Consider the following 27,172-nt stretch of genomic DNA (forward strand, 5'->3'; position numbering starts at 1 on the left):
ACACACGGCAAGTGCGTGAGCGAGAGAGAAAAAAGCAAAATTGTTCAATGCCCCCTACCAGTTAGAAAGAGAAGGAACGAAACGGAAGAGGTAATCGAAGGTACAAACACACGCAGAAACCACCACTAAGCACCAGCAGCAGCAGCATTAGCAGCATCGCAGATCACAGTAGCCAGCCGTTGGGTGTAGACCATTCGCTGTAGTTGATTCGTCGTTGTCAACGGCTACTGATCCCCGGGATATAGGTTACATCCCGAGAACAAAACAATTTAAAACACGCACTACAAAGAGACTGCACGGAAAGAAAAGTGATCCGTTCCTGCATAAAACTGAAAGCAAGATCAAGCTAAAAGGAAGGAACCTCAGCAGTCCAACATCTTCATTGAAACTATCGAACATACAAACAGCAACAACAATAACTGTGAAGAAGAAGAGATCACATCTCGCAAAGTGTTCATACAAGTATTCACACTCAGTTCCCTGTTCTCTCGCGTGTGGTGGTGAACGGTTGTTTTCTTTGTTAACTAATGTCTGTGAACGGTTGGTGTAATTGTTTAAGTTTTGTTGTAATATTACAAGCAGTGTGACAAAATCATTTAGAGGTCTACGTACGTGTGCAGAAGAATAAGCATTTTTTAATTACACATTTAAAAGTTAACCTTATCAAAACGCGTAAAGTGCATAACCCACCTAGAAAAGAGGTGAATATTGAACCCCCCCTATCTCGAAAGCAAAACGCCCCGATAACGAGACACACATACACGCGGCTGATTAACGTGTTCTAACGTGTACGGGCCAAAGAGTGTCGTTTGAACAAGCGTGATTTTTTTCGGCCAGCTCTCTCACACTCTACTAGTGGTGCTCGATCGACACTCGATCGTATTTCCGTCATCCGATAGGCCCGGGATAACCCCCGGCTGCAATCACGCCACGGACGAACATCCTGCGTCATCAGCATCATGCCTTGGTATGCACCATGGTCGGACGTGATCAAGAAGAAGATCTGCCGCTTTCTGCTCCAGCGCTATTTGGGCCAGTTTCTGGAGGAGAAGCTGACGCTCGATCAGCTGAACGTTGACTTCTACAATGGTACCGGAACAGTGAACAACGTCACACTTTACTGCCAGGTGAGAAAGCTGCAGGGCCCATCATGTATAATTTATAACGGCAAATGTCAATCGGTGAATATGTGCCATTTTATGGCTGGTTGGTTTGGTCTAATAGAGGATCGGGTTCGCTATCGAGATTTCTACGACATCAAGTTATAGTCTTCGAATTGATATTTGATAGTGTTTATGTTCCTTTTTTGAAGCGATTTTATTGGTCCTCAGCCTATCCTCACGCACCTGTTATCAGAAAGTAACACTGCTGGAACAAGAAGTACACACTCTTGTTTCTTATCTTCTGGGGAAGGTTTTCGGTTAGTCTGGGATCATATAAAATAAGACGAAACCAACAAATCGACGACTCTGGACAAAGCCACCATTGACCTATAAACAAACTAACCATCAAACGCCTGTCGGGAAGAAATGGAGACAGAAGAAGCTGAGAAATTCAATCAAATCATCATTAAAACTTCATTGCCTCAAACTCTCTTGTCAGCAGAAGTGATAAAAAGAAACACAACTGCAATGTAAAAGTGCAAACAAGATCCAGCCGCGCCTGGAAACAACAAACTCCTCGTTAAGCACACTCTACCAACTACCTATTCCACCTATCCAGCTGTCTCTGTGGGATAGGATGGATTGGTCTGGTTATTTTGCAATTGCGTTGTGTTTTGTCGATTTTGTTATTGCTCATTTGCGTAAGCAAAAGGAGACTCCATCGTGCTCTGCGGTGACGAATGTCAGATTGTTTGTATTATATACCGCGAGGCATCGCTCTGTCCCTTAGCTCTTGTGGTTTGTCCTGTATTGTTTTCTCTCATTACGTTCGACTGGACAAATTTAACGACGTAAAGTAGTTCGTGATGAATGAAATTATCTTGCAGAGTGATACAGTACCCAAACCGAGCATTTTGTTATCTTTATTTGCTATGCTATCAGTCAATGATGCGTAATTTGTTTTGTAGGCAATTACATAAAAAAAATCCTATACTAACGTAAACTAAGATTTGGGTGATACATCTCTTCTTTCAACTGTAGAGTTAATTTGAAGCGGTTACCATGGCAACAGAAGAGTATATGTAGTAAACTATACTAGACATTGTGAGATCATAACCATGATCGTGTTATTCAAAAGCGTATTACAGTTTAAAACATCGCATTGGGTCCTAGTTTAAGTTCCAGTTCTATCAAAATTGTAAGCGTAGAATGGGTGATTTGTACTAAAGAAATACTGACTTAAATAGAGGTGACGCAACGATAAGTGATTGGATCTTTGAAGTTTTCCCAAACTTCACCTATCATTGGATCAAAAGTTAAAATACATGATATGCTGCCTATCAACTGGTCATAACTTCTTCTTGTTTTAGGCTTAATGACCTACTACGTCACACCGGAATTCTGGAATGGCTTACCTGACTTACTGATACCACAGAGTTGGGTAGTCCTCGGATAAGATTTGAACACCTATCCCACCGTGCGAAGATCGGCGTGGCAGTCGCCTCAATCACTAGTCCGCCTCTACTGGTCCAACCTCTATTCTGAATAATTGTATTGTAATTGCAGGAATTGTGTAGAACATTTAGTTGAACATAGTTTCAGATCTTTCATACGCCTCACTCATGCTTCTAAAACTGGAAGCTCTGTCATCAAGCAGAGTACCACGATCTGTAAACGGTGACTTTAACTATCATGCAGCAATGCTAGACACGCCACACTCTGATGGGACTGGTCATGTCATAAGAATTGCACCGAACGATCTGTGAAATTTTATTACCAACGCCAGAAGAATTTTTAGAAGACTAGCCCTTTGCTGTACTATTTTTCGTTATTTCGTAGAATAAACGTTCCGATCATCCCTCACACATAACACATGAATGCAATGATTTGTGGTACAGCGAAAAAATGAAGTATTTTCATCATAAACTCTTAAATATGGAATGAAACACACCTCCGATTACATTAGGATAAGCCAGTTTCCGCCATTGCGCGGCAGAAAGGAATGTAATATTATAATTTAAGTGATGTTCTATACACAAACTGGTCAACAGGGAAGGAGAAACCATACTGGCGAAGTGCATGACAGCAAACCGAGGGCGTTAAATCGAGTCGACGTCGTCGTTAGTGGAAGGAACAGGCTATAAATAGTGCTGGCTGGCTGGCAGGCCGGTTGACCGGCTAGTCGCGGTGGGAGAACGTGTCATGTAAAGTGGCACCCCGTATATGCCCCAGACTTGAGACGACTCGACGGCGAGCTTTCGTCACGCGGTGCAACCTAGCGCTTGCCTGTTGAAGATGAGTTTTACAGCGGCAAGTACGCTCGCATTCAATTGTTTCTCCTGTTACTGACAACAAACGCTCTGAATGCTCTGAACCAGCCAAAGTACACAGCACAAAAACTGTGCGCGCGAACCTTAATACACACTGGGGTCTCTGAAGCCTGAGGAGCGAAGTTTTGTTTTGATTCGATGAAAAGTTGTTGTGTGCAGCAGTTGTTTTTATGGTCACAGCTGGGGAAGTGCACGAAACCGATTATTGCTTTGCTTTTCGTATGTGGTTGTGGCGAATGGGGTTGTGTTGTTAAATTGTTGCTGTTTAAGATTTCGATAGGGGAAAAGGTGTGTGTGGTTTCCAACGTGGAATCAATTGCGCCGTTACCCGTGTGTTGTCCCTCGTGTGATGGCGCCGTTACATTCCGTTTCTGTTGTTGCTTCTATACAGTGTTTGTAGTGAAGTACGAAAAAAGAAAATTGGCAAGTTTGTAAATGAGAGATACAAGCTTAATGGGAGAATTTATTACATTGCAAAAAAAAGCGGAACCAAATTCAATCACAACATAACACAACTTTGAAGTGTTTTATCCCACTAAAAATCGTCAATATGAGGAAGAAGCGCTGAAGCACTTTTAAAGCACATCGTTAATCAATTCTACATTTATATACACACATTTATTGCTCAGTCCATTGGCAGTCACTGGCGAGAAGCACACCAACAACAACCTACGCACAACACCGTCCACCGGCGCAGTAGATGAACAGTTTTAAGATGAAACGCTTCAATGAGTTAGGACCATTCTTTGTGGACTACGCAACTTGTGTGTGATTTTTTCTTCATCGCGTTCTCCCACTTCTTTGCAAGATAAGCACTAATGGTTGGTGGTGGTGGTGGTGGTGGTAGAGTACGTTAGTCGTCCGTTTATCATGCGTAAAATTTAGTTTTTGCTTACACTTCTGCACAGTACAGTATGTCTGTTAGTAAGTTTGCCATAGTTTTTGCATAGTTTTCCATCAAAAGCACCGCTTGATGATGTTCCCCCTCGAGGAGGAAGAATTTGTGTGTGTTTTTCCATTGTACAACGCTTCCTGACGCGGTTAAGACTTGCTTTACGCATCTGCTGACCTTAGCAGCATTGAGATGGCCATGGCAGGAAAAACCCTTCAAAGCATCTTGTTAGAACCTTCAAACATCTGACTTATCGTCAGATACGACGTCTTCTAAGGGTTAAAAATATCTTATATTTTGCAATAATTTCTTCCTCCATTTATTGTTCAGAGATTCAAGATAAATATTCTCTTATCGTGCATTATCGCGCCAGTCAGTGAATTGTGGGTTTCATTTACCTAACTTCACTGTGCTGCGGATCTATCGTCCATGAGTCATCCATAGTGCGATCAAAGTTGCGGAACAAAACGCCTCACCCTTGTCGTTTCTAAGCAAGAATTGCTCGCTATTCCACATGTCAACTCGCGGCAGGTTTTATCGTACCCTTTCGCTTGCTTAGGCCAGCTCGTGCAAAAGTAAAAGAACTAAATCAGCGTCGGCAATAACACCCATTAGCTCTTCTGCGCGAGACCTTTTGCAGGGTGCGAACCAGGGAGGAGTGATTCTTTATGTGGTCTCTCGTTGTTGGTTTGATCGAAACCGGTTCAAAGATCTTTTCTGGCCAACTTCACTCCACTCCAAAAGCGGGGGGAAGGATTGGCGTTGATGAATATGATTTGGGTTTTCTGTTTTTGTATGTGTGTGTGTGTGTGACGATGTTGATGATGATGATGGTTGATGCTGATCTCACTCACAAAATTACTGGTTTGATTTTTGCAGCCAGCTCCCAAGGCATGGCAAAACACTTGGATTGGAGAGTTGCTTTACTGTGGATATTGTGAGTGTTTGTCTCGATTTCCAGCTGATGATTGGTTGCTTGCCACGGTGAGAGTTTAGCTGAACGTTTCAGGGTAGTCACCTTGTCGTGATGAAAATGTAGTAAAAATAGTATTAGAAGCCTTTAAATGTACCATTCCATTACTGAATCTATGTAGAAATGCTTCCACGAGTTCCTAAACATCAATATCTAATCCAACCACGTACACACGGATATAAACCCGAGCGATTCGTCAAGATTTTGGCGGGGTAGGGTCATGCGAGTTCAGGTGTTTCCCCCGCCTTTCTCTCACTCATTTCGGTTCCTCTCCCCGGTAGAAAATTGATCCCCTCCGCCTTACGGAAGGGCAGGGCGAATTGCAAAGGAAGTCTGGACTATTTCCACCCTTCCATTGGTATTATAACATTTTCCTTTCATTTCCTTTGTCCCTCGATGAAGGCGTTCCCTACAACACCGGGCGAGACCACCCGATCCAAGCCAGACGTTTCCTTCAATCGCGAGTTTTGTTGCGTTTAGATAGATGGAGATGGTGAATTTTAGCAACGTTTTGCTTTTGCATCCTTTCTTGGCCCCTTCTCCTCCCAAACGCTCACCTTCCGTTCGTCCCCTTGGGGCCCTTTGGTTTGCTGCATCTTCGATTGATAATCATCGCCGTGCTTCCGACCTATCAAGTTCCCTCTATCGTTCTGTCTCTCGCTGTGGCTCTGTCTGACATCGGTCGTTGCCGTCGTCTGCTGCTCTGGCCACAGTTGGCTCATCGGTTCCGCAACACTCGCTCGCTTTGACCGTGCCCTCTTCGTACGAGGCTTCTCGCCATACCGTCTAGCTGGTGCTGCTGCCAGTAGTGTGCGTCGTCATGCATCGATACCTTTTTCTTTATCACGTCTCAAGCAGGAGTCTTTGTTTGGATGAGGTTTGTCGCCCCCCGGGTGGATGTGGGACAGGGTAGTAGTAGTTTCATGCGAAAAGGAAGGGCGGTGCAGTGTTGATAATATTGCATTTTATGTAAAAAGAGAATGAAAAAGTGTACGGAATAATTAATCAATTAAAAACATTTCACAGCACTGCAGCTTTGGAAGCTGAATCATCCAACGGCGATGAGTCATGAGTCATAAATGTTACAGAAAGTTCAAAATTGCCACCAGTTTTCCACCCGCAGCTTCCTTTTCTGTACCCCGTTTTGTTGATGGTGAATTCTTTGTTTTTTCGCATCCACCGATTTTCCATTACACGATGGCACGATGGTACGAAGGAATATAGGTATTGCTGTGGAAACACGGGCATCCAGGGGGGCACATGGGGGGGTCATAGATGAAGCGCATCGTTTTTCAGAGTGCATGCTCTTCTGTGCGTATTTTGTTTTTTTTTTTTTTGAAGAAAGACCACGATTTTCCTGTGTATCCATGTACGTATTCTCCAAACAAAGGAAGTCTGTTGCGGTATTTGTGACTGGCCAACAAAAAACAAGCATCCGAGCGAGCCACTAATAAATGAGTCTTGGCTATTGTTGCTTCAGCATGTTCGCGAGATGCATTTTAATGTCGCACTCTCGAGCATGCAATGGCAGGGCGTTCGTTGACAGTTTGACTTGATCTGAAACAGCAAATTAGGAAGAATTGAAATTGACTGTAAAGCAAACATTACCATTTTTACCATCAATCAATCTCTTAATACATGCATGCATGCATTTGGTACATAACGCTCCCAATGTCCCAACTGGGGGCAATAAACTTCTTCTGTGGACTGTCATTAAACTCCGACACAATCACACTGATGCTCTTTTTAGTACCATGAACGGTCGGGGTCAAATTCATTACCAGTGTAATAACGGTCGGAATCCCTTTATTAGTCCTTGCTGAATCAATTCATATCCTTATCGCCCGAGTTTGTCCGAAAAAAATAGGTCATTTCAGTCGCAAAGAATTGATTTACTTTATTTCGGATTTTGTATTCAATGCACTAGTGTGGTTCCATATTTGCTCCATGTTTTGAGTGCAATACTATCCTACCACCTGGCCACACTCATCGGACACACCGTGTTTACTAACAACGGCTCGAAAGCCAACCGTCTGGAAGTGATACGGATTGAAAAGCACGATCCGAGCCGAGTTTTTGTTGCATCCTACCCTACTACCCTACTTCGGCAAGAGACGGGAATCCGCGCGCCCTCTCGTTAGCCCCTCAGCCAGTCGACAATTTGCCACACGAGTGTAGATTGTTGTATCAACCGGCACCCCAGAGCTTATCTGTCACTTGAGGTTAGCCTTCTCCATCCAGGAGAAGTGGTGAATGGTAGAAAGCGCGTTTACACGTACACCTTCTGGAGGGATCGCTTTGTACGACGGATTTTATAGTGTTATTTTTTTTTAAATACTCTGATTTGACGCCTTTGGAGTATGCGCGTGTCACTAGCAATCATAGCGTGTCACAGTACCAATGCAGCAGAGCAAATCGAGGTTAAAGGTAGATTAGAGTGTGGGCTATCTGTAGCCGATGTTGCAGCAGTTGGTTGAAGTTGAAGTGATTAAATGCCATGTTGCATTGGATTCATTGGATCATCCTAGATCAGCGTGATTCGAAAGTTGGATTGATGTTAAAAAATTTGAATCGTCCTGGATAGCTTCAAAGAGCTTCTCACAACTAAATCGTTAATTGAAGCGATGCTATAAACGTATCGGATGTTGGCTTTCAAGTCAGTCAAAAAATTAAACCAATATCAAATCTTATTCATGACTGATCATCCAGTTCCATCCAGACTGATCAGAAAGAGAAGCCAGAAACAGCGTTTCAAGACATCCAGTTGTGCTACTACTACTGTGAGGTAATTTCTCATTGTCCGCTTTAATTACTACATTCCAGCAGGACTTTTACAATCGGAATTAATGTTATATTTCGTCGTTGTCTATACTCACACACACTCTCTCTCTCTCATCTAAACTATAGACATCTTCGACCAATGTCATCACGGTCTTCCAGCTGCAATTTCTGCCAATATCCATCAGTAAGGCCTGCCTGCAGACTAAACGGTGCCAACAGCTGGCATTCACTTGACGCCAGCCACACTCTACATCCAGATCTTGAACCCAATAGAAAAGAGTGTTGGATGGCGTATGGAGGAGAGTTTTCTTAGAGAGCTGGATATACATTTGTGTGTGTGTGTGTGTGTGGGTTTGTGCCTGTGGAAGCTGTGCCTGTTCCGTCGCAAATCTTTGGTACCAGCCGACAGAGAAACCTGAACAAAGAAAACTAATCACACAGACACACTTGATTTTACTCCTGGAACTTTCACTTCCCGGTTTCTCGCCCCTTCGACTGCGTGCTGTATTGTATAAACAACTTGAGATGATGCTATACCTTCCCCGAGAAGCTTCTGTGCTGATTCCATACATACAGGTTGAAGGGTGCTATCATTTGCTCAGTTTGTAACTACGACACGATAATCGATTGATGGTGGTGATCATCACTGAGGGGGGCTTGCGGATTGAAACCATTATTCTATGGTACTTGGGTACCGTCACTTACAAGTCTTCGAAACATGGTACCCCACATGTTCTCTCTTGAATGGTAAATTATTAGTCACACTAGACCACACTACGTTGAATCCCCGGCGGAGAACTCGTTTTCATGGTTGTACACCATGATTGTGCCTTTTTTACCGCTGTACCGTGTACTTCCGACCGTTAGCAGTCCGCGATAGCGTGAAGCATGGAAGGGCTACCGTTTGTTTTGAAAGGTCAGTCCACAAATTGTAGTCCACCGTTGTTAATAGATACCGCTCAGTAGTGGTGATAACTGCACACAGCAAAATACAAAGGGCTACATTGGCAATTTGTCCCATTTGTCCATGTTGTGATGCTAAAGAGCTTGAACAAAATCTGACTGCCAAACTTGTCCCATATCATCTGACCAAGTTCAAGATCATCCCGGTAAAGAAGTGTGGCGTCTTTTGCAAACCTTGTCCCAACGATGGCTACCTGATTAATTCCATGTTTGGTGTGGCTTTAAAAGGCTTCCTGATGCTTGGCTCAAACATGCAAACTCAGCGACGCCAAGTTGAAGGTTGTACCAGCTCGAGTGTATGCGAGCACGATCGTACGCGCGATCTGCTCGTGATCATAGACACGCATACACACAACCGCGTCCGTCCGCGCGTCGCTGTGAGACTAAAGCGCGTGCGCTTCATTAACAGCTGATTGCCGCAAAACAGCCGTTAGTCCGTGGTCTCTCCGGGTCCCCGGGGGGAGATGGGTGGGCGAATGTCTTGAGCGGCCGAGCACCATGTTTGGATCGCGTCGTCGATGTTTCTTCCGAGCTCCTTGAACCTGGTCCGCGTGGTGTTGCTTGCCAACAGTAGTAGTCGTCGTCGTCGTCGTCGTCGTCGTGATGGTGTGGTGCAGAAACTGCACTAATGTGAGTTTACCCCACGGTAGTAACCGGACTTTGATGGTGGGTCCGGTTCTTTGCACAAGCCAATCCAAAAATGGAACGAAAACCTTTTGTAAGCTAGTGTGTGTCGAAGTCGTTCGTTCTCGATTGCGACGCAAATTTTGCTCCGAAACACAGAAAACGATATTCCGCGGTTGTTGGGTCGCGCGTCCATTTGCGAAAGGTTGATTATTATTTGTGTACAAAATGCGTTCGTGACCGTAGCTCTTACGCGCTTTTTTTTATTCACTTCCTGCTGAACGGACACAGCGTACTTTGCGGACATTGAAATCCGTTTGCTGTGGTTATCGGAGTCTTTTTAATATAAAAATTGACAAGCGGTTGATGCATTGTGTGTGACTGTCTACTAAGCCCCAGTGATGTGGAAAATTGTCCGCATCAACACATAATTTGCGTGTCGACATGTATAACCTTGACACAAGAAAGAGTGCGTGCACACGCAACTGCATATTTTATCAAACGTGACTAATTCAAACTCCTCCGAATGCTCCGCATGTTCCCCGGTTCGCCAAAAAAAAAAAACCGAAAAATAGAGACTTGGATTTCCTTCCGATTGTCGCTTTGTTTTGTAGATCTCTTTATTAACTTCTCTACTTCATGCCTAGATCTAGACTTCGATTGGCAATACATCTTCGCTTTTGCCGAGTCTGCAAACACAGTTGGACGAAGGTTTTGGGAGGTTTTTTTTTTTTTTATTTTGCGCGTGGTGGTGGGCCAACAAAAGTGGAAGAAAAATTGGCACATCGAACCGCACAAACTGACCTTGCACAATCGCAAAACGGTTGCGAAACACGACGCTAGAAAGCGCCATTTCCAAAACAGCTTCGCAATTTGTTTGTGAAGCAGCAAGCAGAAGTTGTCCAAATGAAAGTGAGACGCAATAGAGTTGGAGTTTTATCTTTCAAACAAAGGTTTCTTTTTGTTAGATAAAATTGATCTTGTGTACTGAGATTTTTGTCATCCAAAAAGAGAAGAATCACGTACCGTTCGGAATACAAAATCGATAAATTCGAGCACCAAAACTCTCGTTGGCTGTAAATGCTGTTTGCTGTGTTCCGTATTCTACTCGCTTCACGACACCCATTTGCCAACGAATATATATATTTCTCATTATTATGCCAAAGACGCAACGCGGGTTCGTGTCTGCCTTAACCCTAACCACCTAATAAACTAACGTGAAGCAAACTGTGGCTAAACGCTGCTCCATCCACATGTGTTTGTGGTTAGGTGTGCGCCACAGCGAATCAAATGCTCCAATGTCCAGCAAACAAACAAACAACGGCAGAATTCAAATTCATAATGCCAAAAAGGTAGCTAATTGAGTCTCGGGTGGTGTACGGTCGTTGGACAACTGCCGAAGGAAAGACATTGAAATTATGCAAACACCGAGAGAGAGAGAGAGAGAGAGAGAGAGAGAGAGAGAGAGAGAGAGAGAGAGAGAAGTGTTGTATGTAATGGTTCTGTCGTGATTAATATGCCAAGGGGGATGGCTCACTTGTTCTGGCACGTGTGCTTAGCAATGGCGGGACACAGCCGGACATGTGTTGGGGTTTATGGCAGTACAGTTGGGTGGGGTCAGCCCCAGCCCATCAATTTTCTGCCATGCTTGATAAAAGGTTTGATTTGATTGTTGTGATGTTACCTCGTTGATTCCGATGATTTCTCATTGCGGTACATTTGTGTGATTCGTAGTTAATGCAAGATAAGCTAACTGCATAAGAAAAAGCATTATGAAGGGATATTGTATTACCGGTACTATAGGCATTATCGATTAGATATATTACCCTCATTTACGGTTGTGCCAAAGCGTTGGACGCATTTCAAACTGTGCAAAATCACAAACAAGTAAACGATTAGTAACATTGTTTTCAAGTACCGCCTTGAAGTCCCCTGACTACTAACTGGCATCATAAAACGTGATCTAATGGGCGCAATAAATACACATGCGAGTTCCGCTGTTTCCGCTGTTCTGTTCTTTATGAAAACGCACATGCTACACTACTATACTCACTACAACACAACAATTCCAATGATCCATCCCGGTCATTGGATCTCCTGCATCGTTAACCAAGGCGACGCACTAACTCTCCAAGAGCGACGCAAGCGCTTACATTTCTTGGCAGCTTCAGCGCGCTGAAGTTCAGTTCGTTTACTCAGCTGTAAAGATCAGCGTTAGGGGTCCAGATACATTGTAAACTGGAGGCCAGAGTATTGCTATTACTGACAGGCACACTTGATCCTATGGGACGATCGTTTCATTTGATCGTTGTCTAGTGTGATCTCTATTGCGCTGGTGATCTCTATTGCTTGTTCAGTGACGTAGTGTGTATTTGGATGAGATGATTTAAAGCACCATTGATATGGGTGAAAACGAGTATCGAATTTTAAAATAATAACAAAACATGACTCTCGACAGGAAAGAAGGATTCTAATTTTAAGAAATGGTATTAGATAATTGCGTAAAAACGAACCTGTAGGTTTTCTGATCACCCATAAGTGACAGCGTGCGGAAATCAATTGAACCTGACGTCTGAACATTTCGTACTGCTTGTTGCGGCTTCTTCTCGGAAAGATTTAAAAGACATCTCATGGTTAATGCTTTACATCTGTGAAGATCAAGCACACGTTGAAGCATTAGCAGCAGCATCCAAACAAAACCGACCAGAGACAGACGAGAGTTCATCCCACTGTTGTCGATCATTTACAGTATTAGCACGCACGCACCACGTGGCACAAACGCGCGTACAGGGTAAAATGTGCTGGTCAAACAAAACGCTCAACCGTTTACACTTTGCACGGGGCCGTGGTCGAGATTGTTGCTGTAAGTGTGGCAAACGACACTGCGTCGCGCCCTGCTTTTCCACCACGTGATATGGAAACGGCGTTCGGCGGCTCCCCCGCGGTACCCCTTACTAGCTGATGTGTCGTTGCTCTGGAAACACCATTCTGGTATGCTTAAATGCGGACGATTAGAAGAAAAAAAATGAAACCCCCTTCCTGTTATGTGCGAAACCAACTCGCTTCACATTCTCAGCAGCTTCTCTGCGCTCTATAGGCCAATAGCTCAACCGTCCGGTTATAATTTTGAGGGTCTGCGATGACCCTGAACGAACTGTTGCGGAACGGAACGCGGAACACATTTGTCTCCGTTTCGGAGACATGTTCAACATTATCGCCTATGTGGGTGAAATGATTGTTTGTTTACTGATGTTCGGAATTCGGAACGTGAAGAGATAAAGTATGCGTGTGTGTGTGTATGTATAATATGAGGCTCTTGACCTGAGAACCATGTGTAGTCCTTGGACGTAGTTTTTTTCCGATAGCAAATTTATTTATCCAACTCAAGTCACACTTTTATGAGTCACTAATTATTTATTTCTACCCCTTTTTTCTAGGCACTAAATGAACTCTGCGAAGGGCAAGGATGGGGCATCGAGGTAACGGGAGGCCACATCGGTTCGGTTACCGTGAACGTACCGTACGATTCACTACTCGCCAAGGACAGCTCGATCGAGGTGTCCAACCTAATGATAAGTTTGCGACCGAAGGCTCGACCCACCGATGGTACCTCGATGCTCGAATCCATGTGGTCCTCCATGTCCAGCTCGATGCAGCTAGCGCAAGAATATCTGGAACGGGAAAGTACGGGCGGTAGCATAGCGGACGGACACTCAACACACGGTGGTCAGAACCATGGACGGGGGGGCCTTGCCAGTGCGTCCGGTTCCGGCCAACAGTTGCCCCAGAGTGCCATGGAAGGGCTGGAGAACTTTGCACAAATTATTGACAATGGTGAGTGAAATTTGAAATTAAAATACGTTGCGTTACGGCGAGTCAAGGCAAGGAAATTGACCGTGACAGATTTCGGGAGCGTCGGCGACGAAGAGAGCATTCGATGAACAGCAAACAGTCACCTTGGTCCTCAAACCTCATTCAGGAAACCAAAACACTACACTAACAGCAAGAAGAACCTACGTTACGTTACGAAGTAACAACACACAGGCACACGGATTGACCTAATTTACGGGTGCGCAAGCGGGCAAAGTCGCTGATGATTAGATTGGCCGCTTACACCTGCCTTGCCTTGTGTTGTGTGCTTTCCTGGTTTCTCCCTCAAGACACCGACCAACAAACCAACGTGTTGGTGCGCGTTGAAAGTTTTGCGGGATACGGACGGGCTGTAGAGCATCATTGTTGTTAACGCTCTGTTTTTATTTACGTTATCTCAAGCTATGCTCGTGTGCGTTTGTCTGTGCCGAGGACGGTGTGTGGTTGCACGCGCACACAGCATGGAAAAATGCTGTCTAGCCTTTCTTCTGTGCTTATTATTGTTACAGTTGTGGATAATTTACTGACAGAGTCGGTCTTCTTCTCTTAGAGACAGTACTGTTGTATGTACTAAAACGATTTTTTTTCTTCTCCTCTTTTACAGTGCTAAATAGGATTAAGGCAAAACTTTATGACAGCGAAATTAGAATAGAATATTTGTCACCGGAAGGTGATCGTGGGGTGGCTGTGATAGTGAAAATCAAAAGGTGAGAAAATAGCAAATTGCATTGCGAAAGCAGCTTATAAATTCATTCTCCCTTTTCAGTATCGATTACCAGAATGAGGCTGGTAATGATCCGCCCGATCGTAGCCCTAAAACGTCAACGTCATCGTCATCCGGCTCGGATGTGTCGGATCACACCGTCACCGGTGGTGGAAGCGGCAACAGACAACAGCAGCAAAAATCGTTCCTCATTGCGACACACGCCACCCATCACATAACGATCGAAGGCATCACATTCTACACCGAAGAGTTTCGGATAGACAATCCGCGTGTGCGTCGCCAGCAACAGCAGGGTATGGCGGATGCGACGGAATCGACGACGGTACCGCAGTATGCAGAAAGTATGATAGACAGTGAACAGTTCCGCAGCACGATCTCACACATGTCGGAAGGCGGTTCGCCACCGAACGTACCGGCTAGCGAGGCAGATGGATACTTTAACTATAGCCACACAAGCGCATGTGATAATAGCGGTCCCAGTAGCCGAGGGACAGAGTTTTATAGGCGTAGCAACAGTAGCGGCACGGATCGTGAAACGGATCCGAGCGAAGAGGAAGATGTGGAGAGTGAGGATGAACTAGGCAATGCTGGGTTGCGAATGTATCGGTCCGGGGAGATCATTGTTGGAAAGATCACCTCCAAGCAGGAGATACGGCTAAAGATGAAACAAACGGACAACCTGCCCGGACCGAACGTGGAGCTGGAGCTGTCCGTTGGTTCGATCCAGCTATTTCTTACACCTCGGCAGCTACATTCGCTCGTATTGGTTTGTGATAGTTTTCTGGGTGGCAATGAAGAGCCTCCACCGCAACCGACAGCAAGGGAGATGAAAGCAGCATCCGCCGCCAAGCGCCAGGAAGCTGCGACGTCAGCATCAGAAATGGATTACCAGCACAACATGACACGTATGGGCGGTGGAATCGGCATCAATCAGGGCTGGTCGCTTGCCGATCCGATGCAAACGATGATCGAGGAGCAGGCCGAGTTTTTGCAGCGCGATGAATACCGGGGTGACGGTGGTGAAGACTACTCGGAATCAATCATATCATCCACCAGCTCCATGACTAGCTCGTTCACCTCGAACAGTACGGCTTCGGGAACGACCGCGACTTCGGCAGCTAGCCGTAGGCGCATGATTGATCCGGATGCAAATGCGGACATTTCCAAGTTTAACGTCCGCGTAGCGGCCATCGCACTGGTACTGCTTCATGAAGATATTTTGTTGGAAAGTAGTCAGCTAGGTGCGGTAGAATCACCCCTATCAGAAGCGAGTGTACAGCAGCTACAAACGAAAGCGGATCGGTTCTTCCGTTCGATCGGTAACCTGGGACTTGGACTCGGTGCTAATGACGTAACTAATGCTGGACTAGTGCTGGACAGTGGATGTGATTGTAGTCACTTACGATTGTTTCTAGCACCGCTAATACTCGAAGGTGACGAGCAACGGAATCGATGCGGTTCACTGTTACGTTTTTCGGTTTCAATCGCACGAGCCGATCTGCGCGAAGTACTGTTGGAAGTTTCTGTCCCACTAGTAGAATTCTATCGTGAACAGCGACCTAACACATCCGGCAGTTCTTTGCCAAAGCGACCCGAAATTAGTGTAACGTTCGAACAGAGCAGTAACGCTTTGCGAGGCTCAAGCGGCAAACGATTTTCGCCTCCACGTACGAAAATACACGTTATGATGGCACCGTTTCTGACGGAGTTTGACATTACCATACTGGATCGATTGAGTTCACTGCTATATCAAGCTCCCTTCACATCCTACTACCATAAAACGGCTAGTAGTTCACCCAATTCCTCGTCACCAAACACCAGTACGTCATCTGGTGGTGGTCGCTCTAAGCTGGAAGCAAAAACCGATCTCCAGCTTGAATCGTTAGCGGTAGACTTTCGATTACGGTTTCCCATCCCCGACTTGCGACCAATACACGATCCTCAGCGCGTTCCTTGGTGGAGACGAAACATTCGGCCCGACTTCTTGCTCCTAAAGCTGGAATTGGTGCGCACGGGAATTGCGCTCAGTCCGCATCCTGTGTATGATATTTCGGCGAACGAAATTAAACTATTCTACCACGAATCGGAACCGAAAGCAGCAACATCCGGAACCGTTTCCGGAGGTGTAAATATAGGCAAAACTGTGATGCAAGAGAATGCTGCTCCCGGGCAGGTCCCTTCGGTTGAATATCCGAGAATAATCATCGAGATCCCAAGTGAATCATCGTTACAGAAGGCTCTCGACGAACAGCTGCAACAGTCGGCACAGTGTGGGGCCGCTAGCAAGGGTCACACAAAACCACACACAGCTTCCGGGCATCATCATCGCGCCTATGAAGAGAGCGATAGTGATCCTACTTCTGGGGAAAGTATCGGCGTAACTACTGGACGCTGCAAAGAGGACACACCGTTCAGTGCGAAACGTGTCTGTCGGGAAAGTGATACACCACATTCGAAGACATCCACTACGGGCGTGTCTTCGGATACGCCGGAAACGCTCACACTACCGGGTGATACGGATGAAATGAACACGTTTTGTTCGCGCGCGATGAAGCGTGCTAAATTGCAGATTCGCGTGGATCTTCCTGTCGTTAGTTTGCAGATGAAGTGAGTGTCTTTCCTGCTTTTTTGCTTTGGCTATGGCAAATTTTAACCTTTTTTGATCGCTTTACATCCGCAGATCGAAACATTTGTACGAAGTTATCTACAATCGCATCAGCACGGATCTGTTACTATGGGAACCCAGTGCGCCATCGGCGACGGCTGCAGCGGAGGCTCAACTAAATGCACAGCAAACGGCACGTGTTTCCTTCCGCGAGCCCGAGATTAGTCTCGCCGGTATGGGCATGATGGACTCGATCTACATGCCCTACACAATGTGCCAAAGTGGTATCCAGTTGGGTAAGTAATCCGTGACATGTTGACAATATTAGGGTAATGTCATAGCTGTTACAGCTGGGCGTGGATTTTGCGTTTCGCGCATTTGTTTACTCTTTATCGGCGATGAAACGAATTAGACTCTAAAAACTCAAGATATTTCACATTTTATCCGGGTACATAGACTTGGTGCGGATTTCGCGGCCAAGTCTAATTGAGACTTCTGTAACAGCCCTGCAATGTTGACGAATTTTATTACATTTTCCCTTCCAATTTCAGATTCCAGTTCGTCCGCAACCAATTCCGAATCGGAATCCGATTCCGATGGTATTTTCTACTCGGTCTACGATCGTACGCGCGGTGCCACCCTTGATGGTGGTGGTGCTTCTGGTGGTGCTCCTGGAGCTGGACGAAAGTCATCTTCCCATTCTCACCGCAGCTCATCGCACGGTGGTAAGCTAGCACCATCGGCTACTGGCACCGACACAAACACCGTAGCATTTCGACTAAATATCGGCCAAGGGGTGCTAACGATGTTTGCTCCCGTTCGCGACGCTCAGAAGCACGTTATTCCGGGACAATTTGGAGAGTTTGTGATACGATTGGCTGCGGGTTATATCTTCTCGGTGAGCGGATTCCATGGCAATTCAAACCTAGGCTATCTCTGCATTCAGGCAAAATCGGCCGAATTTTACCACTGTGGACTGATTCCTACACCGTGCAACAGTCCACCGTTACGTTTGATCAACAGTGTCCTACCGTCGTATCTGCAGAGCACGCTGTATCCAACGCCGAAAAATTTAACGCTACACGAACAACGTGGATGTACGAATCGGGAGATGCTGTCGCTCGCTATTCAGATTAAAACGGTGCCCGATTTAGCGGTCAAACGCATACGGTTGGCGGCTGGTATACAGCTAACAACCCTGCGACATCATTCCACATTGCAGCAACATGCATGGCTGACGCAACTGCTCGATATGCTGGATGTGGTGGATTATCCGGTACAGGGATACGTACCACTAGGGGTTGTTACCGAGATGCATCTACATCTGTGGGACTGCGCCATTGATTATCGGCCGCTCTACTTCCCGTACCGGGCGGTAATAACTGTTGGTTCGTTTATGATTAGCAGTAATATTACGACCACCAGCAGTGGATTGACCCTAAACTTTATCGCGGAAGATGTCACATTGTCGCTGGCACCGCAACAAATCGCCATCTCGGGAACGGGTGCAAAAGATTCGTCCAACAGCAGTAGCAGCAGCAGCAGCGGACACCAAGCAATGGCGAACAATAGTAGCAAAATCACCGTCCTTCCGTCGAACGAGCTGGTGTGCGTGCTGGAGGTGGGCTTGTTCGAGATTTCACTGATGCTTAACGAGCGTGTGACAGTAAAGTTCCCCAAGTTTGATTTGCGCACTGCCATCAACGATGTTCACGTGCGAACGTGTGCCGATTCGGCACGTGCATTAGCACAGTTGATTGGTTATCTAGCGGCAGAAGGAGATTTACTGTTGCCGGAAGGAGATTCGGAAACTTCGACGAGTGGAGCTGGAATTTCATCAGCTGGCGGATCGGACGCTGCAATCGGTGGTGTTGGAGCTCTGGAGCCTAAGGATGGCCTCATGCAAGGTCTTCCGATGGGTGGTGAATCGGAAGGTGAATTACTACCGGTACGTCCACCATCCAGCGCTAGTGGGCCGGTGGTAACACCAAAACAGCAACAGCACGTTAACACACTGATGGCCGACGCAATGGAGGAAAGCTTGTACATCGAGAGTACGTCAAGTGGTGATGGAACAGGAGACGATCCGCTACTTGGCGGGGGTGGTGGTGATGGTGCTGGTGTGGAGATGTTTTTCTTCCCGGATGAGCGGCAACGGCGAACCAAGGACGAAAAGGATCCCGTTGGAGGTAACAGCAACAAACGACGCTTCGGTTCGGATGATGATTCGTTAAGCATTGATGATGGTTCCAGTATACCATCATCCTATCACGATGATGATCACTACTTGAGGCAACATGATCACACCAGTGGAGCACATCTCACCGGTGCAGATGTGGATGATGATAATGCGAGTGTTAATATGCGCGAACTGATGAATTTTGAGCGTTCCGTGCTTGGGCAGCATCCGATGAATTATGGAATTGGAGATGATGATGATGATGATACGGGTGTGGAAGCCCTACCACAGGTAACGAAAGAGCTCGGAGATGTGAACAAACATCGCGTTGATGCACCTAATGTGGGCACACATTTCCCTCAGCGAAAAATTAGCTCCGATACGGATGATGATTTTTGCATCATTGCGGATGAAGAACGACCCCATCGGGGAGAGGATGCACACAACCAGGAGGTGCCGGTTTCGGAAGATCCAATCCGCATTGTGGACAATCATTTCAGCATACCGAGTGGAAAGCCTGATCTGTTGAAGGCTCCGGAAGACTTCCCCAGCGCAGTGGAACGGTACACAATTTGTGAGATGACGGTAACGTGGCACATTTACGGTGGGCGCGATTTTCTCACCAAAGACGATCGGCGTCGTAAAGTGAAGCAGCAGTCCACAGTTGGGAAGACGGATAAGCAGACGACTGTAGCTACAACCGTCGGTACCGTCCATTTGCCTACTGCTCTGCCGATGTCGGAAGCGTACAAATCGGGCGTAAGTTACTCAAAAGGATCGCCATCGGTAAGCTTCGGAGGTCCGGCTAACGCTGCATTGGCGAAGCTTACGTGGAAAACACGTGGTGGGCCCGACCGTAAGCATGACGTGACGATGGAAATTCACATCAGTAAGGTACAGTTTTCGCACGAAACGTATCCATCCAACACGAAGGAAGCGTCCCGCCAGGTGCTACTGATCAACGAGCTGGAAATTGTGGATGGGTTGGCCGTATCGAACATTAAGAAATTCCTTTACCATCCCAAGCTGCCGAGCCGACCAACGAGCAAACAGAGCACGAATCATATGGTGGTCATCAAAGCACTGCACATGCGTCCCAATCCCGCCCTTGCTGCGCAGGAATGCTGTCTCCGGGTGTCCGTACTACCGATACGGCTTAACATTGATCAAGATTCGTTACTGTTTTTGATCAACTTTTTCAACCAACTCGGTGGTGGTGGTGATATTAACGATGCAACGGTACCGACTGCTAGCGGTGGTGTTCCAAATACCGGTGGTCGCAATTCCCAAACTACTACGCCGGCCCATCAACCGCCGGTAATGACGGTGGAATCAATTCCCGATGCGGTGCAGGAACTGCAGGCGAAGAAGATGGTGTCGGAAAATTTGATGCTACTGATCGAGGAGGAGGAAAAGCACAAAGCCGACACACAGGAGAGTGGTGCGGCGTACAGTGAGGCCGGTGATACGGCACCGATATACTTCCGTAATGTGATCTTCAGTCCGGATGTGCCGATACGCATCGATTATCATGGAAAGCGAATGGAGTTGTCGCACGGTTCGTTGGCCGGATTGTTGATGGGTTTAGGGCAGTTGCAGTGTTCGGAAATAAGGTTAAAGAAAATTTCCTACCGGCACGGTTTGCTCGGGGTGGACAGGTTGTTGAACTTCTTGCTGCAGGAATGGTTGCAGGATATTAAAAAACATCAGCTGCCGAAGATTATCGGTGGTTTTGGACCGATGTACTCGCTGGTGCAGCTATGTGAGTAGAATTTTGACTACAGTATGCTGTACGTTGATTGTAAATATAAACCAATGTTCAATTTCTTGTTTTAACCTTTTTCAAACACAGTGCAAGGTATTTGGGATTTGTTTTGGTTGCCGATTGAGCAGTACCAAAAGGATGGACGCATTGTGCGAGGACTACAGCGTGGCGCACAAAGCTTTACCGCCCGTACGGCGCTGGCTGCTTTGGAGATTACCACCCGAATCATACATTTGCTACAGGTAGTGTAGCAACGAGCAAAATTGCAATGTGAAAATACATTAATACAACTATTCTTCTCGATAGATAACGGCTGAAACGGCGTACGATATGATTTCACCCGGACCCTCGATCCGGCGCGGTCGTGGAAACCGCAAAGGTAAAAGGAAGCGTCTGCATCCACCGCAAGATATTCGCGAGGGAATGTCCAACGCCATACAGATAGTACGAGAGGTAAGTGTAAGCAACGAGAGTGAGGGAGAGGAGACAGTATAATAATCTATTTGTGGCCTTTTCCCCTTCATTTCCTCCACCTAATATTGCCAGGGTATCACTGAGACGGCACACAATCTAGTGGAGATCACTGCCCTCGAGCATGATCAGAAAGGTTATACCGGTGCCGTCGGTGCGGTGATGCGCCAAATACCGCCGATCGTGGTACAGCCGATCGTGTTGGCCACACAGGCCACCAGCAACGTGCTCGGTGGTGTGAAAAATCAGCTCGTACCGGATGCGCGTGCCGAAGCGCGGGAAAAGTATAAGGACGATGTGGAGTAAATGCTCGCATGTGATCGTGCAATCGAAGCGATCCTTTTTACTAGGTGTATTTGTTTGCTGTTAATACGATTGTAGACCGACCCGGAAAAGAAGGAAGCATGTGTGAGTGAGCGCGATGCGCGATGGTCGCTTTTAATTTTATTCTTTTTAATCTTTAGCCTTATATAGTGTACTCCGCGTGTCTGTTTTGTGTTTTTGTGTATGTATGTGGGCTTGCAATGAATGCAATGTTGTTACTCTGTGCACATTATCTATGTGGTGGTGACGATGTGCACATAAGAGAACCACCCACGATGCTCTGCTAAAAACTAAGGCAGCTGTATAAATAAGAATCCCACTGTAGGATTCATACTAATAATATTTTGTCCCCTTTTTTTCGCACTCGAAGGCGAAACCGAAACTTAAACTAACCCTACGAACAAGTAAGTGATAGAATGAGACCAGAAAAAAGAAGAATGGAGAAAAGAAAAAAATGAAGCAAGTAATTTCGCTAAATTAAACAAGTAAAGCTGACAGACAGCAATACAGAGAGAGAGAGAGAGAGAGAGAGAGAGAGAGAGCGAGAGTGACTATTTCACGAAAGGGCCACAGCATCCGAAGCAAGAAATTCCGTCCGTCCGTAAATGCGACTCCACTCACTAGTATGGCGAATTGCAGCAACAGTTCACTATTAGCTGATGTTCGTAGCACGAGTTTGCGTACAGGAAGGAACATCCTTTGAAACCACAGCCACCGCCAAATCCCCCGGGTCCACCGAATTGTCGTCCGAAGCCACCAAAACCTCCGAAACCACCGCCGCCGCCGCCACCACCGCCAAACGGTACCGCACCATTGATGGAACCACAGCAGCACGCATCATGGTACACCTTTTCGTCGCAGTAGCTGTACACCGATGCATCACACAATGGACAGCCCGGCAAGGATCTTGTCCGGGGTATCAGGAACGCACGTATCGGCGGCACATCGCTTTCGTCGCTTTGTTCCCGTTTCTCTTTCTGAGACACTTTAGACGGTTCATCGCTCATAGGGGATGGCTTTTTGGATTCTTTCTTAGGCGTATCTGCTCCCGCCGGTGCGTCTGCAGCAACACTCGGATCGGCGGCTATCAGTGGCCGGGGAAGAATCAGTTGCTGTACGACAGGTGATTGTAGAATTTTTACTGTGAAGAAAAGGGAAAGATCGAAGCATACGTTAGGTGAGTATTTTGGAGGTAACTAATAGCTTTTTGGTGTTGGGACTTCCATTGGTGCTATCTAGCTGATTTCAACTAAATGCTGACAGTGGATTTCGCTAACAGTTAGTCTCTAGCGTCACAATATAAACGCACAAAAACCTTGATTCGTCACTATCATCAGGCCTCCTCGAAGATGGTCGGTGACACAGACACAGTTTATGTTTCTCGAATGTTTGGTCTGGTACATTCGCGTCTTCTTGTTCTCCTTGTACTTCAAATTTTTGCCGCCAACTATGTCCGTGGCTGGGGTGTATCAATTAACTTTTTCTTTCATCCCACGCACACTTTTGACCGAAAACAAGTCGCAAAAGATGGGTTTTTGCTTTCATTTCTCGTGGATTTTTTTTTGTTTCGTCTGGTTGATGGTCAGTAAAGGCCATTGCCAAAGCCACGTACGCATTTAGTTCCGGGTAAGGTTATTTTGCCTTATTCAAAAAGAAAGTGCTTTATGAATATATGAACGTATGCGATGGTAAAAATTGCGAAGCCTATTCGGACCTTATCGTATCTGACCCAATTTTTCTCTTGCATGTTGTAACCAGAGGAATTCTACATTTAAGAACAGGTTTAAGGAAGACCGCAATAGAGGGGACTTTTTTAGACTTAGACATCATAAGACTTAGTTTAGTAAACAAGAGCAAATGAACCCACAAATTGCTCAATGATGTCCCTTTCTGTGTGTGCGAATTCTTGCGAGTACAACTTCAGTATTTCATGAAGATGAATTTCTGCATACCTCATCAACATAAAGCAGTAGATGAAGTCTGCAATAAAGTGTCCTCAGTTTTTCACGCGTCCAACGGATCGATCCATTCATAGACACTTCTTTCCAAAAAACTATTTCTCTGCTGCAATACATTCAAAGTACACCGCCTCCTAATCGAGCCCAAAGTCTCGTGATATGATGATTGTAAAACAATTGCTAGTTGTATACTGTTTATGACACCTTGTACCGAGACTTGTGGAACCACCGTATCCCTAGCTTAACCCGACCATTCCGATAAGATTGTTCGTAGTTGGAAACACACTCCGAACATGGTTCTTATTTTAACGCAACCGATATGTAAGCGTGCTTCTTTAAAGATGACTTCGTTGCGGAAACTTTCTAGCAAAATGCAAGTTTAAATTGCATAAGCAATGCTCCGATAAAGCTTAAGTAAGCTTAAGCTGGTTGCTTCCCTCGACTGCCAGACGTATCAGTGAAAGTGTGCCTGTTTCGTGGTGCAGCTTAACTTTTATTGCCCGCTACACTTCACCGCTTGATATTGCTGACACTGAGGGTGAACTCTTCTTAGTCACCGACCCTCCGAAGCATAGATACAGTGAGAGAGTCTCTCTTCCCCACCTTCCCACCCAAGTGTCACAATGTCACAATGTCTTATCCATCCGAAAGGGTATTACCGATATTATCAATCGTCGGTATCGTGGCCTCCACGGCTCCACTATGGGGATGATCCTGAAGGGTCAGCAGCACACAAACACCGCCTATTATCAGCTGCAACGGCCATGATGCTGCTGTTCGTCCATTGTGTCTTATCGATGCCATCCGTGTGTGACAGGCAGACCTAGCCGCGGGCACTCCTTTGACTGCGACGAAGACCGGCGCTTTATGATGACGTTCACAACGTGTCGGGAGGTTCTAGATTCGTTCGCGAATGTTACGGATTTAGGCTTGTCGCGGAAACAGCTTTACAGACTTGCAACTTGGTCACGTACGTTATTAATCTTGACCGCCTTGACTTATTTATAGCACTCAGCACTAAAATTGGACACTTTTTATATTGACTCAACTGACATAACACTTAGCGCACGATCGCGCAAACCGATCGGATCAAGCGGCACGTTTCGACTGATTCGACCGGCCCAAGTGTGTCAACCTACAGGAGGCAACGCGAAGATCGAAAACATGGCTCTTTTAGAGGCTTACCGGTACAGAAACCCGTCCATCCGTTCGGCGATGCAACGTCAATGCCGATCGGGCAGCGAATTTCACCCTCCAAATGTCTTTCTCGCTCGCTCTCTCTGTTTCGAACCTGATCTTCCTGATGGGTCAGTAACTCCCATCTCCGGCAATCTCCGGTGTGCCGTGTGTGTGTTTCGCGCTGTGCATGTTTATTATAATTTCCTTCCTAAAGAAAGCCGCGTTTCTGGAGCCAGTCAGCATTTTTGTTGTTGTTTGTTGGTCCGTTTGCTCGCCTTTTCGTCCGTTCTCCTTCATATTTTCTTCTCTTACCATCATCATCATCATCATCAGCACGATCTTAGATGATCGTTTTCGCACTCTTTTTTTTTTTTGGGAGAGGCCGCCACTACTCTTACGCTTACCCTCACCGGTACTGGGCTAACCGTTTCGTCGACCAAGAACGAGTCGTTAAGCGCGAGAACCACTCCAATGTCGGTGCGTTGCTCCAGGGGGCCTTGCCTTGCTGGACCACTTTTTTTTACCATGGGTGTTATGTTTTTATTTGACTTCGTTTTTTACCCATCATCATCATCATCATCCTCCTCCTTTCTATTTGATGATATGCCGTGCCGTTAAAGACGGTCGCGATAATCCTTCCCTCTGAGCGCGAGATCGTGCGTGTTCCAGCTATAGGGCCATCTGGAACGTTTGACGTTTCTCGTGCGCAGATCAGGTTGTGTTGTCAGGGTTAGCGGTACTTTCTGTCTCGTGGAGAGCTGGTAACAGCTTCCGCCGGTTCTACTTAGCCATGGGAGAATTCTGATGAAAATCCCGTAAACGAGATTTTACACTACACACCTCTCGCCTGTCAAGAATGATCGACGATTAGCTAATTGGAAACGGATCGATCAGATCATGGGGTTGGTGGAAGATGACGGTTGCGAGAAGAAACTGTTCTATCACGAACCAAGCTGACGATGATGAGGGCTGACATTTTCTGTCTGCTAGCTATTAGAAAAGAAGTCTTGCTTTCTTCTTTTTAGTCCGCCTCTGTTCCGTCCTCCAAGAGCATTCTGTTGTGTGTGGTGCGGTGTCTGTTGGTTAAATTCATTTCCCATTAGTTATTCGGGCCATGTCGCTATGGTGGGAAAATTGCTTCTCATGATCAATCTTTAGCACGAATGCTTTATCTCTCAGTCATTTAATGTTTGCTAAAATGCGGAAGTAAAAACGATTTTCGTTAAATAGTTTTAAACGGGACACCATCGGTGTGTCACGATTGCACATGGACGGGCCTTGCTTATGAATGGATTCCATCAAGCTTTCATTGTGTATAATGTTATTGAATCATTCATAGTTCTGACTTTTTTTAAATGAGTCCGAGCCGGTGGTAGAGGCGTTTATGGTGCCAGTCTTCATACGGCAGGACCGAGGATCAAATCTTACCTCGGAACCGTCCCCTCGTAGTGAGGACAGACTATCCAACTACGTGGTATCGACAAGTGTAGTAAGCCGTTAGATGGTCGGCCTGACCAAGATGAAGAAGGCTTAGGTTCGATCAGTGATGAATGGACGAATTGATTAAGATCTCGATATTGTCTTATGTATTTTCAAACGTGTGTGCTGTAAGTCATGGTAAACTGAAATCGACCAAAGTTGTTGTAAACCTAGTGGCAGATTTAACCTTTCTGAGGGCCCTAAGCAGAGTGGAAATTGGGATGCCTATCACATTGAATGTAAGTTCGATTAGTTTCCGATGTTTGCTACCATGTGAAGCCATGTCATCGGATTTTTAAGCTAACTATCCCTGCACTTACTATTTTAATGATCGTTGTACATTGATCTAAATCAGACAAAAATAGCAGAGTAATTGAGGCGGAGGGATCGGTTTATTTTGTTGCACAAAAAGATGCGCGACTCAAAGACGTATCCAATGATATGCGGAACGCTCCGATCGGAACAAAACTGAGCGAATAATCGCTGACTTTCCACAAGCTAATGTGGTCCCAGAAACTGACGGAATAAAATTCTGCCAGCAGCATTCCCGTGGAAAATCAGCGATAACTCGGTCATTTTTGGCCCGTTCGGGGTGTTCTGTATACCGTTGGATGCGTTTTTGGATCGCACATCTTTTTGTCCAACACTCCTTTTCGATTCAACCACCCCCTGCCGAGTTATTTCACAAAAATCCTTTCGCGCAGTTTTTCCACAATAACTGAATAGTGGGTGGATGGATTGGGGTGGGATGTTTGCCAAAAAGATGCGCGGACCAAAGACGCATTCAACGATATGCTATGCTGCACGCCATGATCGGACCTAAAATGAGCGAGTTATCGCCTATTTTCCGCAAAAAAAACCCTTTACCGTGGAATAACTGGGTGAGAGGTGGAGGGATCAAGGTGTGGTGTTGAACAAAAAGATGCGCGGTCTAAAGACAAATCCAACGTTA

General features: G+C 46.0%; 2 protein-coding genes across 2 annotated transcripts; one reads left to right on the top strand and one right to left on the bottom strand.

Annotated features, from left to right (window-relative positions):
• Positions 1–879: 879 nt before the first annotated feature.
• On the top strand, positions 880–21,586 carry LOC126556577 (autophagy-related protein 2 homolog A). The gene is made up of 9 exons (XM_050211902.1): positions 880–1,127; positions 13,104–13,500; positions 14,141–14,243; positions 14,303–16,867; positions 16,941–17,161; positions 17,417–20,806; positions 20,897–21,051; positions 21,116–21,262; positions 21,356–21,586. The coding sequence occupies exons 1-9, from the start codon at positions 960–962 to the stop codon at positions 21,584–21,586; spliced, it is 7,377 nt and encodes a 2,458-aa protein (XP_050067859.1). The 5' UTR covers positions 880–959.
• Positions 21,587–22,224: 638 nt separating this feature from the next.
• On the bottom strand, positions 22,225–24,366 carry LOC126559049 (zinc finger homeobox protein 3). The gene is made up of 2 exons (XM_050215151.1): positions 24,222–24,366; positions 22,225–22,745 (listed from the first exon to the last, which is right to left on the bottom strand). The coding sequence occupies exons 1-2, from the start codon at positions 24,364–24,366 to the stop codon at positions 22,225–22,227; spliced, it is 666 nt and encodes a 221-aa protein (XP_050071108.1).
• Between the last annotated feature and the right edge of the window lie 2,806 nt (positions 24,367–27,172).

The sequence above is a fragment of the Anopheles maculipalpis genome, chromosome 2RL (assembly GCF_943734695.1).
Source record: "Anopheles maculipalpis chromosome 2RL, idAnoMacuDA_375_x, whole genome shotgun sequence".
NCBI lineage: Eukaryota > Metazoa > Arthropoda > Insecta > Diptera > Culicidae > Anopheles > Anopheles maculipalpis.